General features: G+C 39.6%; 1 protein-coding gene across 3 annotated transcripts in view; it reads right to left on the bottom strand.

Moving 5' to 3' along the window:
* The window catches only part of RNF38 (ring finger protein 38), a 105,854-nt gene that overhangs the window by 32,498 nt on the left and 54,834 nt on the right, over positions 1-18,522 (bottom strand). The window contains exon 1 of one of the 3 annotated variants that reach the window (XM_059492667.1): positions 14,195-14,360. The exons of 1 other annotated variant lie outside the window; for it this stretch is intronic. Coding sequence is in view for 1 of the 2 variants with exons in the window: in XM_059492666.1 (XP_059348649.1) it covers positions 13,841-13,846 (6 nt within the window). In the remaining variant the exon portion in view is untranslated. Of the gene's footprint in view, positions 1-13,840; positions 13,997-14,194; positions 14,361-18,522 lie in introns of those variants that run through there. One more of the 3 variants, XM_059492666.1, reaches the window with a different exon arrangement.

The raw sequence follows: 18,522 nt of genomic DNA, 5'->3' as shown, positions 1-18,522 counted from the left end.
TGAAGAACAGGAATATAGATTACTTCGTATTTAAAGAAAGCAGTACCAGGACAAAATCATCAAACTTTTACTAGTAAAAGAAGCAGCAAGACCACTAAAATACACAATCCCATCCCTAAAAGTGGGCATTCCACTGACATTCCCAAAAGTTATCATTTCACTGACATACGTAGTATAGTTGTCTCATACTCATCTGTGCACCCCATAAACTCTCATTACTGTAATGGTACTAAAGGTGAATACAGAGTTTGCCTGTTTGTAAAACACTGTTTAAAAGTGTTCGTTCTGGTTCTGTATAGGTTTATTGCAGTAATGTTTTATCTGAAAGCTTTTCCATTTTATTTGGGGAAAAACAAGGTATTTTCACCAAGGCAACACCCTTTGAGGTGTGTTTTTGCCACTGTCCTTTTCCAGTAAAATTATAAATACTGCAGCCACACACTGATTATTAACCATCACAGAATGGAATTATTAGCAAAGCCATTACTGCAAATATCTGAAAATAATTTTCCTCTCCAACTCCTATATATTTCTATTTACTGGTCCTGCAAAACACAAGAAACTAGTCCATACCCTCCATCTCAAATTCAGAGAATAAACTACATCTATCCTGTAGCCCACAAAAACACCTGTATTTTAAAAGCAAACTAATACTTCAGGAATATTCTCATGCATAGCCCATAGAAGGCTTTACATAAGGATAATCTGATGGGCATGCCCCATAAAACCCTACCACAGGCTGACCAGGAATCATCAGCTGCATGTTTTCTCTTCATGACTGCATACTGAAAAGGAAAGTATTTTTACCCATGACACTGAAGCGCTAAGTTTTAGCTTTAATATTTTTCAGATTCTGTGCTGCCTAGGTGTGTAGTTCTGAGCTTCATATCAAGTGTTGGCAAGCTCTCTTCACAGAGTAGGTAGACAAAACAATTCTTTTTCTAGCTTGGGACCAAGGACAACCATTAACAAGTTTATGCCCAAGAGCATAAACAAGGGTGAATTGTAGAGAGAAAACAAGAAGAATGGGACTTCATAATCTGAAGGTATAATTGGGCAATTAACCCCAATATGCAAACAGACCAAAATTTAAGGAAGTATGGGACCTTGTAACCGGTCATCCGTTTGGTGATCAGTCTGGGTTTATCTTGGATGTAGCCCTGGCCAGGCTCTTACACTGCCCAAGGTGTATTCTTTATAACTTTTAACATATACCTACTTTATTGTTTAACTCTGTCTAGCCTCTGTTCTAGGTCAGCTTTCTCAAGGCATCAATACAAGTTGGTAAACATCAACACTTATAAGCATTTTCAAATTTAACTACAGGCATCTAATAAACTGAGTATTCTGCATATCCTATCTGCTCCAACAATTCTAACAACTGTAATATGAATTACATTTCAACACTTCGGTTAGTCTGATGGTACCTACAGTAACAGTAAGTTCTTGGGCTGAACAGACAGTTACATCCAAATGCAGTGGCTTGTTCATAATCCAAGACCAAACTAATCCTAAGTACATTTTTTGGCCAAGGTCGAATAAGCTCTGCCCACAACCCTAAAACCAAGGCAAGGGAAATCACTTATGTGACAGATGAAGCCATTTCAGGCCAGATGGCTTTGTAAGCATTACTGTCTTCTTCCATCTCTTCCACAGAAACAAGAAGCTCCAGAAGTTTAACTTTGGTGTGGCATTACAACGCAGAGTTTACAAGCTCACGCAACTCCCCTGTAGCTGTCACTACAGATACAAATTCTGTAGGAAACCAACAAAATAATTCAGATAGCTACAGCCCCTCCAGCTCCTGCCACCAAGAACCTCACTCACTTCTACCACTGGCAATGCAGACCTGGCTGTTGCCAACATCTCCAGAAGGATTCCAGCTGCTGGCCTAGTTTCTACTCAAGCTGGTCTCACCTAGCCCCTGCAGCACTCACACACATGGTACAGAAAGTGAAATTACACAGAGAGGCAGTTAAGAAGACATCTAATAAAACAGGACAGACTGCAGAGGTCAGGCACAGGGCTCAGCCAAACAACAGTAAAGACTAGCCACAGTTCATCTGTATCGGCCCTTTTTCTGTCTGGCCTCATTTTGTCCCTTTTCCAACTCCCTTCCCTTGCAAATCACCTTTTCAGATGGTATAGTCTCACTGACCTGCCCCAATATCCTAGACTCTCAGGTTCGCATCCTGATAAATCACAGAACCCTTGTTTGTGCACACACCAGGTTTTGTTTCTTATGTTTGTCTCCATTAAGTCTGCTTGGCAGGTTTGTGACTCTCTCCATAAGCTGTTTACGACTCTCTCCTTTCTCTCATAGTGCCATGCAATGAGGTCTACAATCAAATAATCTCACTGAATTAAACATGGCTACATTCCACATACCCTCTTCAATTAGTGACTGATCAGGTTTGGTCCTTTTATCTACCTCCCTTATTTTTTGGTTCAAGAGATTTGTGCCAAAAAACGTTCCTATTTATTACTCCTTTTCTTTTTATCCCCTTATGGCATTCAAATGTTCCTTGACCAGACACAACTTACACGAGCTGATGGGTCTCTCCTTCCATGTTCCCTTACAGACCACAAAACTCTTTCATGAACAATACAGAGCACAACTGTAATCACTTGGTCAGTCCAGGAAGAGTGAAATAAAGATTACTTCTGAAAACAGTAAAAACTAAGAATATGGGAATAAACAACAGCCCTTCACCCTCGCCCTAAACAGGAATATTTAATGAAAATCAAAGGGTTGGTGTAGGGGACGAGATGAATTTGTTATGGTAAATCAGGAAAGTTTGTCTCTTCCATCCAGGTATGCAAAGTCCAAAGGACGTTTTATCTTTTTTCCATGATAACCCAGGATAGTTTACACACCCCTATCTGTATGTACTTCAATACACGACAGATGCCAGCGCAGATCTTGGAATTCAGAGAGCAGCACATGCACTCATCAGCCAGGTCCCTAATGAGCAAAACAGGACACTGCATATTCATTGTGTACTAATAAGCACAGGTTTTATCATCCTTCCCTGCTGTGCTTTCCCTTGAGCTTCACTCCAAATCAGGTCCCCATTCGATAAGCAGTGGTGTCCCAGGGCTTCCACAGTGGTGACTCAGCTCTCATGAAAGCGAAAGCTTTCACATGCTCATTGTCCTGCCTTATTCCTGAAGGATCCACATCTACATTTGGTATAACAGTGAGGGGGGGGAAAAAAGAATAGGATGAAAAAGTGGCATCTTATTAACTTGTAAGCTGGCAGATGAAAAAAAACCCTTGCGGATCATGAAGTTTGACATTACCTTTTAATATATTCTTAAAATTCTAGCTTTAAAAAAAACCAGAAAGGAGCAACTATAAGAAACAACGGTGGGGCAGGAAATTAAAAGCCCTGTGCCACAAAACCGGCAAAAATTAACAGATTTTATGAAAAAGTGGACTACTTCCAAGCCTAACTGGTGTGCTTTTTTTCAAGACAAAATAAACAAGGATTATCCAGTTGGACTTAAAGCTGCACGACAAAGCACCTGTCCGCGTATGAAGATTTGCCGGCAGAATCATACTGTAATGACACACGTCTTTCACTGGCAAAAGCTCTTTAGAGGAACTTCAGCCGACAAAATAAACACCAGGAATAAGAATCTTTTGCTAGTATAATTGGATTTGCCCAAAGTATTTTGCTGGCTTAGCTGCATTGGCCAACACAGTGATATTTATCATTCTGGCAACTGTGTGCCAGTCCAATTAGAGCATGTAACACTGCTCGTTCAACTTCTGCAGGGTAGCGAGCATTCAGAACCCTTGCTTCAACTCACCACCATTCACATAACCATTATACCTCTTTTCATGAATAAGAGAACATCTGAACAGATACAGTGACCTCTCCAGTAAGAAATGCAAACTGTTACAGCTGTTGATGATGAGAACAATCTTGGTATAACACAGTCATGAAGTCAAGGTAAATGGGTACATGGTGAGAAAATAAAAATTCTAATATTGATGTCCATGCATCTAATACTGACACCCTGCATCTGCCAAGCACTAGACAGAAATCCTAGAATGTAAAAAATGCTTCATGTGTTTGGGTTTTTTTAATAATTCAAATTTTACCTAAAAACCTCATTATAAGTAATATTCAGAGCAATATTTTCTAGTTAAGCTTTTATTTCAGAGTTGTGACCAGGATAAAACTTGGAAACTTGATTGACTGGGCACATGCTAGACAACTTCTTGATGAAAGATCAGTAAGGAAAATCTGAATTTGGTCTAATAAAAAGTTGGCAAAGAAATGCAGACCTTCCCAAATCTGCAAACGGTTTCAATAAAAGCAGATGACTGAAAGGAAGGCCAAAATGAGCCAACTCTTGCAGAAGTCCTAGGGGACAGCATCTGGAGGACTGTGTGCAGTTCTGGGCTCCCCACCACAAGAGAAACACTGACATACTGGAGACACCACTAAAGGGTCAAAGAGATGATGAAGCGCCTAGAGCACCCTTTGTGCAAAAAAAAGGCTGAGACAGCCTTGGACTGACTGATGAGCTTAGAAAAGAGAAGGCTCAGGGCTACCTCATCAGAGACATCGCAGGCTCCATGTGAACATGAGTAACTTGACTGAGCACCAGCACAGGTTTCATGGAGGCTGTGGAGCCTCTCTCCCTGGATCATCTCAAAAGCCATGGTCCTCGGCACTTAGCTCTACCTAAACCTGTTTCAGTAGAAGAGCTCGACCAGATGACCTCCAGAAGTCCCTTCCAACTCCAGCCGCTGTGATTCGGCAGATGCTAAACCAAAGGCTTTTGGAAGCCTTTTTCCTGTGAAAGAAGCAAAGTGCAACTCATGTGGGACTTCAGGGTACTTCAAGATGTACCCTTGAGGTGTGAAGTATTCCTGTATCTACAGTTCCCCACTGAACACTAGATACATGTGAGTATTCAAAAAGGAAGATAATTTCTTTCTGCACGTCAGAACTTTTTTCTTAATTTTTTGTCTTAATTCTCACACTCTCAAGAATTAAGAAAATGAATCTGTAACTAGCACTTGGGATGAAAATTCCACAGAGAACAAAAACACTAAGCATGACACTGTTTCCTATAGCCACAGCAAAATCAAAAAAAAAAAAAAAAAAAAAGGCAATTAAAAAACTTCATGCTCCTGGTGATATTTCTGTTGATTTATGAAGAAAGTATATCAGTTTGGACAGAACAGTGCTTAGCAAGGCACATCATTCTGAAATGAAGCCTACAATATTTTCTTTAACTTGCTTCTGAGTATGTGGTAAGAAGAAAACTAGCACTACACCTTAAAATGGAAACCAAAGTTCAATAGCCATGTGTCAGGCTGCTGGTACAAAATCTTCTGTAGCAGTTTTATATATATATATCAGGTTTCTAAGTAATTTTTCTGAATTAAAGAGCCCTTCTGAGAGTGGAACAGCAGAACTTTCCACAATATTTAGTAAAAGGAACACAATTTGTGAAACAAGAGCAACGTTACCAGATGCGGTAAAAAGAAGTGCAAATTCATCTCTTTTTTTTTGTCTTTCAAGGCTATGATGGTATGTATAAATTATAGCTGTAACAACTGTACCAAGAACATGCCTCAGTAATCTTTCTGGCCATCCATAATTCATTTCTGGCTAACAAGATTAATTCATTATTTACTGACAGTGGGCACAAAAGCCAATTTGTTCTTCAGCAATCAGAACTGACAAGGAATACTTCATGCAAAGTTTATCTGTGAAGATCTGAGGCATGCAATAGCAAACCACATAGCAATCTACAGAACTGTTTAAAAAAAAACAAACAGGTGACTGAAAGAAAGGCCAAAATGAGATAATTCTTGCAAAAGTCCTAGGAGATAGCATCTGGAGTACTGTGCGCAGTTCTGGGCTCCTACTAAAAAAAAAAAGAAACACTGACACACAGGACAGCCAATAAAGACTTGCTTTACTTATGGTCAAAACACCATTAATAAGCTGCATTTTTGATTTGTTGCTTATTCTACATCAGACTGACACTTCTGTGTTTTTCCAGTGTTTTCTCCATTTTTTCTCTGAAATGCATTTCTCACTTAAGTGAGTATTTAGGATATACAAAAATCAAGAGACAACTACATCTGAACTGCTGAAGTTTCACACAGTAAGTACTTGAAACAGCCCTAAGAATTTGATTATTAGATACCAAATTTTCATTCCAAACACTGGAATATTACTTTGCTGCACATGAATTTAAAACACACAAAGGCATTAGAAAAATGTAAAAATATTAGCATCATATTTAGCACTACAGAACTAAACAACATTAAAAAAAAAGTGTTTTAATATGACGACATGTTTCTCATATTCAAGCCCTCTTGCTCATACAAAATGGACAGTAAAACCCATATATCACAACTGTAGCACCTCCTTTTCTAACAGTGAAGCAGGTTTAAGGAATGAGGCAGCACATAACCACCTCAAAGATCTTCAAATATTAAATTTAATTAGTATTTGTAACTGCTTGCAGTACTTGCTGCATGCAAACAATCCTTTGAAATATGAAAAGGTTTTGCAATCATCTTTTGCAGGAATGAATCAAAGCACTTTAAATGCTCCAAACTCACAAAGATGTTAGCAAGTATTTATTTTTGTATCACATCATCGTATTTCTTCTGAATGGGAATCTTTAACTCTCAATCCAAAAATACCAACCAAATGTCAATATGGGAGGAAACCTCAGCTACACCTCCCTATTTTATAAAATCCAATTGCTGGAAGAATATTAAATTTACCTTAAAATCTCAATTTATGGTTGCAGTTTTCAACTTTGTCAGTGATACGTGTGCTAGAAAATGGAAAAAAAATTGTGCTATTTCTGCAGATGTTCCGTGCAATTAGTATGTACTATGATAGCAAACATTTCAAGCTTTCTTAAAACTGAAAATTGAAAGAGTTATGTAACAAACAGTACTGGTATCCAAAAAGACTTTAAAAAAATATTTTCCATTGATAATTTCTATCAGTCAATCTCCAAAATGCCTACTAAGATCTGAGGTAAAGTGTCCATGTTTTGACATCTGCACCATCTTACACAATACAGAAAGTGTTATTTCAGGTGATGATGTTAAAATCTTTCTCTGGGCCTCCACAGAGTCCTGATCCACTCTTGCATATGTAAGCAGAAGACAAATTTTATACTACAGAATTACACATCATTATCATCATCATCACTATCATTTTCCTATATATAAAGCTGAAACACATAAAACTTTGCACATGTACCATTAAAATGTATTCATTGCTGTAAAATAATTTCTTTAAATGTCATAAAATGTGCTGAAATTGACATACTTAAAATAAATGCCAGGGCAAGAGTGAAGTGGGGAAATCAAGACAAGGTGCTCAGGTATAGGCACATCTGAAAGAGATCACCTTTTCAATTTTAAACACAATTCTGCTCTTCCTGCTTTGAAGGGACCAGGGATCTGAAGAGAATCTGGCTCAAAATTGCTTAATAGCCAAGTCTACTCTACACATAGTTTGCATATTCAGTGTGTATTCACTAATGATTTTGCCATTTAGACATGTGAAATTAACAATACAGGTATCTCAGTGGAGACAGGTTAATTAGGACGTTCATTACAAGTTAAAAAACCAAAATCATATCTTTCCACTTTTAAGATTTTTCCTTATATTAAACTACAGATATATAGATGCACACTGGTATGCACACACATATATGAAACACAGCATAAGTAAATGGACAAGCTATCACTTGAGCACCGAAGACCAACACCTTTTATTTGTTTTAATGGATGTTATGCTGACCATATTTGTTGACATAGTATCAAAAGAAGAACATCCAAACATTTACACCAATGGTAACATTACTCACACTACTATAACTGACATTTGCAATAGGCACAAGGATCAGTCAGCATTTGAAATCTGTTCCTAGTGAGAGGACTAATGGCATAATAACTCAACCTCTATTGCGACAACACATATTTACACTTGCCTGCCTTCACTGTTGCTTGTCATCACAATACTGACCTGCATTACAGGAAGATGGAAGTATCTGGTCAGCACACCATACTGTTAAAAATTTCTGTGCGTAATGTAGTTTATGTGTTCTCAGTTCATACCACAATTTTCTCTCTACGTTGCTTCAGTCTCTCTCTATTGTTAGAAATTTGAAGCCCCAACAAATACTCTTCATCTGTTTTAGAAACTACACAATGAATCCACAAAACCCTACCTACCTAATCAGTACAAGCAAACTGTCACGTTAACAACAGAATGCTCTTCAATATACTCACATTGGTATTAGGGGGGGAAAAAAAATCAAAAAACCAAGAGAAGCAATTCTTAAAGGATACAGCTTAAAAGAGTTGTATTTAAACACAGGCTTGAAAATTCAAAGGTCAAGATACTTAATTATAAGAATAAGGCATGCTAAGTTCAACCTTCCTCAAATTCCTTTCTCTATGGGGAGACGCCAGTGAGCAAGGGAGAAAACACATCCCAAATGGCGCAAAGCACAACTACAACCCTTGTCCTTAGCGGTCACAGCAACCTCCAACACCAAACCTCTCACCCTGCGCATCAGTTCTGACCTTCTATTTATGATGTTTAATTTATTATTTCCTTATTCTACAGAAATTTACACACAAAAGCAAATTTTCACAGGTGAAATAAATACCAAGGCTTAACTCTGCCCTTCACACAGTTTAGGACAAGTAAACTCTTCATCACCTATGGCTGGACACAGCGGGTCACCACGCACAATGTGATAATATTTTGTTAAACTTTTTTAAAAAATTAATTTATTTACACTACAGAATGTTGATACACAGCAGAAATAGCCCCAATAACAGCACAGTCTCCAGGTCATGGCAGCTCATGACTTAGAGAGATGTCCTCTTTCCTTGGTAAAGAACGGGCTGAATGGCCCGGCCTAGAAAATCGTGGTGAATGGAATTATATCCAGCTGGTGTCTGGTGACAAGTGGTGTTCCACAGGACTCAGTACTGGGGCCAGACCTGCATAACATCTCTATTAACAAACTGGACAAGGCGATCAAATGACTCCTCAGTGAGTTTGCAGAGGACATTAAGTTGGGCAGAAGTTGACCTGCTGTAGGGTAAGAAGGCTCTGCGGATGTATCTGGACAGGATGTACCAAAGGTCAAAGGATGCACTGAGGTCAAAGTTCACAAGGTCAAGTGGTGGGTCCTGCCCTTGCATCACAACAACCCCATGCAGTTCCTAAGGCTGGGACAGCGTCTGGAAAGTGCCCAGCAAAAAAGGATCTGGGGCTGCTGGCTGACAAACACTGAACACAAGCCAGGAGTATGCCCAGGTGGTCAAGAAAGCCAGTGGCACCTAGCCTGTGTCATCAATAGTGCGGCCAGCAGGACTTGGCACTGGTGAGGGCACATCTCGAGTGCTGTGTCCAGTTCTGGGCCCCTCACAACAAGACGGTTCCAGCACTGAGGTGCTGGAACATGGTGGGTCTGGAGCAGAAGTCTTATGAGGAGTGGCTGAAGAGGCTGGGGTTGTTTAACCTGGAGGAAAGGAGACTCAGAGGAGACCTTGTCTCTCTCCACAGCTACCTGAAAAAACAGGCAGCAGCAAGGTGGCAGTTGATCTGTTTTCCAAGTGACAAGAAGAAATGACCTCAGCTTGCAACAGAAATGGCTTAAATCAGGTATTAGGAAAATTTTCCTCACAAAAAGGATTGTCAAGCATTGGAACAGGCAAGGGAAGCAGCTGAGTCACCATCTCTGGAGGCAATAAAAAGATAGACATAGGGAGGTCATTTAGTGCTAGACTTGACAGTACGAGGTTAATGGCTGGACTTGATCATCTATCTTATGGGTCCTTTTCAATCTAAATGATTCTTTTACTCTTTTCAAAGCTCATCCGATTTAGACAATGTGCTACATAATAGAGTCTACTTGATTTAAATATATACACATAATTTAGTTTTTATTAACAGCTTGGATAAATTAGTAAGACTTGCTTTAAAAAGCTTAGGGGGAAAAAAACGTTCTTCTCTAGAGCTCCGATTTATACACACCTTTTACTCTTAGTAGCTTGCAGAACTTCCTTTTTTACATGTGTCAGACCCAGTAAAGGCCCTGTAAACATATTAACTACTGCAGCAGTGGCTGGTTCCTCTGCCCCTGCAAAACACACATGTTGGGAGGCTGCCATCAAACAGGTCATGTAATGGGTAAAGAATTCACTCCTCAATATAAGCAACAAATTATTTGAGATGACAAAACCAAGAAAGAATTGGCATTTTCTGCTAAATTAACAAGGAACACAGGAGGAAACACTGCAGGTTCTCAACTTCAAAAAAGCAGACCCAAAGAATACAAGAACTATACTAGGTCTCTGTATTTTAATTTGAGAAAAAGTACTCTGGCTGTTCTCCGATACAGTAAGGAAATTAAATAAAAGAGGAAGAAAGCATCACATATGATCTGTAACCTATGCTCAGTAGAGGTTCACATACAAAATGACTAAATGCCTATTGGTCTTATCAGGTCCTTTGTGCCCGTCTCTGAATGTTTTTCTCAAAGCCACTTGGAACTCACTTGCCTTCCAAATGCTATTTTAAATGAATTTTCTAGTCTTTTATGTCTCCCATCTCTTCATTTCCCATCTTGCTTTGTATTCAGTTCTGATGTTTTACCAAGACACAAACATAGAAGACAGATCAAAAATGCTCTCCCCTCAGTATTTGCAAACAAAACATTCTTGCAAGAGATTAATTTCCAAGACTTAGATTTTCAAAATGAGGTTTATCAAAAATATTCAGCACACCACAAATTTTTTAAAGAACAGTCCCAACAGGTCATCTAATAAGGTCACCTGAATAAGGAAGAAAAGTCCCCAATTTTTGTCTAAAATTCATCTCCTAAAGCTTTCAGGAAGACTGACAGAGCATCTGCTCAGCAGCGCCATAAATTGTGCGATGAATGTTCCCATCCCTTCTCACACAATTTACAGTTACTGCACTGTGACAAAAAAAATAAATACCCACTTCCGTCAGAAATAAACAAAGCTGGCAAAGACAGACCACAAGGCTAAGGTAAGAGGTTCTGTAGAGAGAATGTACCTGACTTAATGCAATTTCTGAATTTTTTTAGAATGGAGGTGTTCACAGATTTTGCAAAGGAACAAAACTGCAAGACTGACGAGATGAAACAGCTACTTAAACAGAAAGTAAGCAAAGCAGAGCCTATGTAATGGTGCTCACATGAAGCACTGGTTATTTTTTGTAGTAACTGAGGTACTAGCGGGAAATACAAAAAAAAGCAAAGTTATCAAAAATAAACAAGAAGATAAAAAATTCTAAGACAGCAAACCCAGAATGTATTTACTGAGAACCAGGAACTGCATACATTAAAGGAAGAATGTCCCTATTTTCGTGAGAGGAGAAAAGCAAATCAGCCTTTCTACTGCTACAATGCCAACAGAAGACAGTAGCAAGTCAGACGTCTGCTGCTTACCTACTTTTCTAGCAGGTGAGGTACAGTTCCAATGCAATCTGGTTGGAAGGCAAACAGCAAAACACTCGAGGTGTAAAAGGGCTTCTTTTCTCTTTTCCCCCCCTCCCAGTGCTTTTAAAGGGCAGCTGTTGCTGCCCTTTAATAGCATGCACTGCTATTAAAGGCCAAAACCAGCACCAGTTTTCAATGTTCTGACAAAGGCATCAGTAGAGGGCACCAAAAAGCAAAACAAGTTTCCTGATCTTTAAAGAACTTATTAAAAGAGGAATCTACCCACTCCCATGCGAAGCTGAAGAGTAAAAAATATTAAAACCATCCTGTTAAATCACAGATGTCATCATGTTCTGCCCACAGCAGAATTTAAATATTCTGTATTAGATAATTTAACTTGATATAAACTCTTATATAGAAAAGGAAACCACAAGTTCTACTTCCATATGAACTGATTAATTCAAGCCTGTATCTTCTTCCACAAGTTTTAAGAATCACTCTTCCCACAGGCAAAACAACTTTCTGACTAAAATTAGGAAAAAAGAAGTTCTATACACTTCCTCTACCCTTATTTCCACCTTTCCCATCCTTCTGAAGCAAGGTGGGGATGGTAAAATAACACAAAGACTACCTGAGAACATTGTAACTCAAAGACCTGCTCTGTACAGATTCTCATTAGATCCCCAGCAATTCAGACCACGTAGTCTCTACAAACAAACACGTATGACAAATTTGACTTATGACAAGACCAATTTCATAGTACAAGACTACAATTCAACAGCAGGCAGATCTGAAGAAGTAACTTCCCTCCCTCACCACACAATTTTTATATTTTAGGAAGATGTTACATAAAAACCATCACAACTCTTAAAGACTTTTAAAGCAAAAAGTTGAAAAAATAACTTGACTTCCTCAACAGTCCACTTTAAATCATAAAAATTATATCTTATTATAATGTCAGTAAGCCATATTAAAAAAACATTTAGAACAGCTGATACATAAACCTGACAAATCACAACAGTAAGTGATTCAACTAATGTAAGCTTCTGAGCCAAATCCTTGTATTGCAGAAGTCAATTATATACTGTTACTTCAACACCAGTGCAGGTACCAAGCAAGGACTTAACAACATGCAACTTCAATTCAGTATTTATTATACTTTGGTTAATTATAAAAACCCCACAAAGTGAACCAGGTAAGAATCAAATGAAGTTTAACCTACTCTGTAAATCCATGAGATAACAAAGTAAGATTTACAAAGGAGATCATTAAATCTTTACTTTTTAAGACCCTTTTATTTACATACAATTTTTCACAATTGACCCTTTTCACAAGTAGCGTAACTCCAAGTTACAATTCCCTGAAAACTTTCTTCATGTTACTCTATGTATGCATATAGCTCATTTTTGCCCAGAGATTTGGTGAGTAAGGATTATGAACTATCACCAGCCATGAAACCTGCCACAAAACCTATCCGCTCTTCCATCTCAGACTTCATAGTGCATAGACTGCACCTTTCCTTCTCTTACTTCACACATTAGTATCCAAAAGGAGTTTTTTCTTCTCTCAGAGCAATGAGTCTCTAATACCACAGCCACAATACCCCCTTGAAGGTAAGAAAGGTAATGTTATATAATGCTGCAAAGCAGTTAAGGAGTCTGTTGGGTCAGCAGACAGCAAGATCCCCAGGATGTGGATAAATAGCATGAATTTGGCAAATGAAACCAAAGCAGTTGCTTCAGTGAATGACATTTAAGAACAAGCACACCATCAGCAACACCGAATTAAATATTAATGTAATTCAGTACTTGAATATGGCAGACTTCTATTAATCCTGTTCACCTTACCATTCTGCTTGCCCCACTCCACATGTGAAGAACTTACCAGAAAATACAGGTCTTCTTCAAATACCACCCTCAAAAATCTCTTTCAAAATGTAAATACTATACATTCATAAACATCGTCATGACTTCCAGTTCAATGAACTTCTGTGTAAATAATAACTAAGCTACTTGCTCTGAACAGTTACAATTTGAAATGGGTGTCCCCACTTAAGATCTCAATGCACAGGACGTTTAAAAACACACTTCGTAAGGATAAAAGATATAACTTTACAGTTCAAGCATTAAAAAAAAAGAAATTCCGTTTGTGTTGCTTAGGAATTAAGTCACGTGCACTAAAAAAATACCGAATGCCCTAACATTTATGCTTGCTAAATCAGTGTTCCCTTAAACAGCTGTTCTTTCGACTAATTTAAGAGGATTACAGACACCTAGAGACGTCATTTTACTACACGGATGGGAGGACGTTCAGTGCTTCAGAAACACTTGCTACCGCCTTGCACATTAACCTGCATGTCCTGAAGACAGCACACAGCAGTTCAGTCCCAGAAAGCCGGGTAATTTTCAGGTTCCAGTTCTGCCTTTTGCCAAAGCAGATAAAACAGCTTTAACAACGTCAGACAATTACACCCCTTCCCCAGCTCTCGTCCACCTCGCGGGCCGCCCACGTGGAAGGAGCTCGGGCTCCCCGTCGGCCCACGCCACACGGCCTCCTTCACCCTCTACCTGTACGGGGGGCGGCCGGCGCCGCCGGGACATCGCGCCTTCCCCCGCCCGGCTGACGAGCCGCGGGCACCGGGCGGCGCCGCCGAGGCCCCGCCCCCCGCCGCTCCCCGCGCCGGCACCTGCGGCCCCGCCGGTACCTGCGGCCCCGCCGCCTCGGCCGCGGCTCCCGCGGGGCTGCCCCGCCTCAACCTCGGGGCCGCCGCGGCCGCCCCGGGCCGGGCCCGACCCTTCCGCCAGCGCTTCCGGGAGCGCGGCCCCCGCCCCCCGGGCTGGTGACATCATTCTCCGCTGGTCGATGACGCCACACCACGGCCGGCGCGAGGCGTTCTTTGTCTGCGCCCGGTGCGGCCGCGGGCCCAACGCGCCTGCGCGCCGCGGTGACGGCGCGGCCCCCCTGCCCGGCCCCGCTTTAGTTTCGGTTTCACAGGATCGAGAGCGGAGAGCGCCGGGAGAGACCTCCGAGACCAGCCTGGCGCCGATCTTCATCTTGCCAACCAGACCGTGGCAATGGGTGCCACGTCCAGTGTTTCCTTAAACATCTTCCGCGACGGCGACCCCAGCGCCTCCCCGGGCAGCCCGTTCCAGTGTCTGACCACCCGCTGAAGAAATCCTTCCTCACGTCCAGCCCGAGGCCTTGAGCTTGAGGTCACCTCCGCTTCTGTCGATTGAGGAGACCGACCGTCACCTAACTCTCGAGAGTCACTGGATAAACAGGATTTGCTGACGGTGCCACACGCGTGCCGGCTCGGGATGCAGCCCTGATCAATAAATGCAGCAAACGGAGCCTCACTGAACTGATTTACTCGAGCTGTTCCCCTCAAAAAATACACTACCGCCTTACTTTTCACCTTTCCAAACTCCCTACACTCTCTACCTCAGCGTAATTAAGGTTTTTTCCCAACTCTAAACCAGGAAAACAAACATCTGCTGTAGGTATAAAGAACTAACGTTCTAAAGGAGATGACTCACTAGGCATGAAAGTGGTTGAAAATTGATAAATGACATCCTTGCAGCTGCCAAAAGTGAAATGAAAAAGGCATAAAGCTGCTCAATAAACACAGAATGAATTGGGACTAAGTGTGTGTGGGCATGCGGATGTGACAACAATACACCACATGAAGAATGAATCTGACCTGTCCTAATTGGACAAGAAAATTTTCCAGTTTTGAAATTGGAGGGGACAATAAAAATTCCTCCTGATATTCCTATTTTCCTATGTACTCCGCCTCACACATTCCCCACAAGAGGTGCATGTGGTCCTATATAATACATCATATACAAATAAATGTGATGGGTCCTCCAAATACCTGAATTCGTTAATCACTTTTTGTTCAACTATATGTGAATTTCGTAGGCTGCACCACCCAAAGTGGAACAGAAAGCTGCTAATTTTTACTTTAGGATTAGAACTTAAAAATACTTCCCTTCTTGTGAAAACATCTTTTTAATGAGTTGACAGGCCTCTTTATTACAGACTGAGTAGCTCACATCCATGACAATTTTGTTAAGACAGGCAAATGGGAGGAAGTCCATAGAAGCACAGAATTGTTAGGGTTAGAAGGGACCTCTGGAGATCATCCCATCCAATTCCCCTGTCAAGGCAGGATGACCTCAAGCAGGTGACACAAAATGTGTGTGGAAGATGTACCAACTATAGCTAGGAAATTTAAAGGTTAGAAATAGTAAAATAAATTATGTAGCTATGTATTTCAGTCAAAAGTATTAAAAAGAAAAAAAAATTCTTTACATGCTGTGAAAGCAAAATAAATTACAATAAGCTAAAAAGGAGAAAAGCAAAGTATAATTACCAACCCCTTAGTACTAGAAAAAAAAATTCCAGGGGATTTTTTCCCCGAAATTTCCCTGGAAAAAATTCCAGTGATTTTTTTTTTTTTTCTTTTTTTTTTTCATTACTACTAGGTGGTCAATCTGGTTTTTAACTGTATGGAATAGGTAACTTGATGAGATCTGTGAAAAGGGATGTTGCAAGAGTAGTTAAGGGTTGCATCTTTGGATTTTCTTTTCAAAATGAGTCAGCGTTCTTCAACAGAAGCACACCACTGATGAAACAGCCACCCAAGGGACAAAAAAAGTATTTTAAAAACTAAATAAACTTGGTATAATTGAAAGCCTCTGCAGGATGATATACTTGCAGAGCATATGGAGATATATCTCTAACCTTGTAGGAATCCACTGCTTGAGCATTAAAGTGATATACTAAGGAATACCAGTTCCTTCTTACAAGTACCTTTCCCTAAATGCTGTGCTCAATAAAGAGACTTATTCAGTTTTTATTTAATATTTCTACTTTAAAGCAAAAATCAAAGAAATGAAAAACATGAAAAAACAGTGCCCTGACTCATGCACTGAGGTTTAAAAGCTCCCACCACCAAAGCAACAATTGTTTTAAAATAAATTTTAATTCTATTCACTTTACTACACCAAATAAAATGGGAAATGTATTTTATACTTATGCTATATTAGATTTCTTTGTAATACAAGAAGCACTGCTTTTGACGCTACAAAATGAGACAAGTTCACTTAATGCAGTGAGTCCACACATGAAAAATCTTACACTTTGGTTTTCTGCTGATGTCACTGAACATGAATTCAAGATTCTCATGTGCCAAGTCAACAAAATCAAGTAATTGGACTGGAAGCCTGGGAATTGTTTTCATTAAGATTGCAACATTCCTTTAGCATGTGTGGTGTGGAACTTTTCTCATGCTGTTGTACAGAAAATGACATCTGGGCCTGTGGAGAAAATACTGTAAAATATGTGTGGATTACCAGTCAAATACTAACCTTTACATTTCTTCTAAAATGCAAAAACTGGTTCTGCACAATCAGGCAAAAAGTAGTAAATTACTTTGCTGAAATATGCCTGTTGACTAATCAAATGTATGTCAAACTATTTTAAATGCATGCTTTTCATAAAGTTTCCAGAATGAATATAAAAAGCCCCAACAATTAATACATTTGTAGAAAAATTTATTAAATCCAGCATTTAGTATAGTTTAAATTATATTCATACCAAAATGAACAGGTGGTATCTCTCAGTAATAGCAGAATAAATCAGAACCTGATTTTCAAAGTAATTCACAGTGGAAACTGTGACCAAAACTAACACAAGAATATAGGCATATGTGAATACAAGCAAGGAGTGAGAGGGGATTGCAACTGTGCCCTAGCACAGGCTACTTTAAGGAAGCATTACTTATGATTTAAAAAAAGTCTATCCATATACACAAATCCTTTGGAAAAAAACCAACAAACCCCAATCAGTGGGCATACAAAGGGCAGTGACCAAAAGCTCAGAGTCCCAATGGACATCAGTGCCAAGTTGTGTCCCACAGGGATCTGTACCAGGACCAGTGTTATTCAATACTTTTATTAGTGAAACAGATGAAAGGATCGAGTGCACCCTCATCAAATTTAGGGATGACACCAAGCTGATGTGGTTGACACTCCTGAAAGACAGGATGCCATCCAGAGAGATCTGCACAAGAGGATGGTTCATTGTTTTTCCAAACAAGTGACTATTTTAATCAAGGAATCAACTAGAATTTCCTACAAAATCCATGTCAGACAGCTTCACATATTCTTACAGAAAAATCAAAACCCTTACCAAATAAACCTGACACCTGAGGGAAAAACGTGTCTCTTAAAGAGAGCCAAAACCACATTCTTTCTGCTTTTTATACTGGCCCTACTTAACTAAAGTTTATAGTTGGAAGTTCTTTCTCAATTGGTGCAGAATCAGCCCTAAGGAGAAAGACTGTTTTCTTCCACCATCTCTAAATATGCAAAAAATAACATTTGGCCTAATTCCTCTATTAATATGGAGGCAGGTGGTGTGCCAAACAAACACTCTCCTGAAATTTATACCAGGCAAGCTGCCACACCCTTTCCTACTCCCCTGCCCCCAAACCAGTGAAGCAACTATCAAACAGATTTTCCATCAAGATTTAAACAAGCTTTAATTGCCTTGATGTGACATAAAACTAAGGAAAGGCAATCAGTGTAACACAAGAAATGGTATTCCATGTAATGACTCACAAAAGGAAAATGGTTAGGTTGGTGCACTAGGATGGCTCTGAAATGAAATTTCCCCCACCCCATTCCTCATCCAAGAATCTTCCAGTGCAGAGTATACAAGGCCCAAAAAACAAAGCAGTAAATACTGTTGAATATAGCTAACCAGATTATCAAGTGGAAATTTAAAATAATGTTAGCCATGCTCTAGATAGCATGTTTGATCAGTATCTGTAGGATGAACCAGTAACCAAATCTAGGGTGGTACCTAAAAATAAAATTAAACTAAAACACTAAACCATACCAAAAAAAAAAACCCAAAAAACAACCCAACAAGAAACAAATACACACACTCTAAATAAAAAAACAAACAAAATCCTGAACAAACAAACAAAAAAAATAAAACCAACAAAAACCACCCAAAAACCCA

This window comes from Ammospiza nelsoni, chromosome Z (genome assembly GCF_027579445.1).
Source record: "Ammospiza nelsoni isolate bAmmNel1 chromosome Z, bAmmNel1.pri, whole genome shotgun sequence".
Classification (NCBI taxonomy): Eukaryota; Metazoa; Chordata; class Aves; order Passeriformes; family Passerellidae; genus Ammospiza; species Ammospiza nelsoni.
The sequence above is the reverse complement of the archived record's forward strand: the minus strand, read 5'-3'. Positions and strand labels throughout refer to the sequence as shown.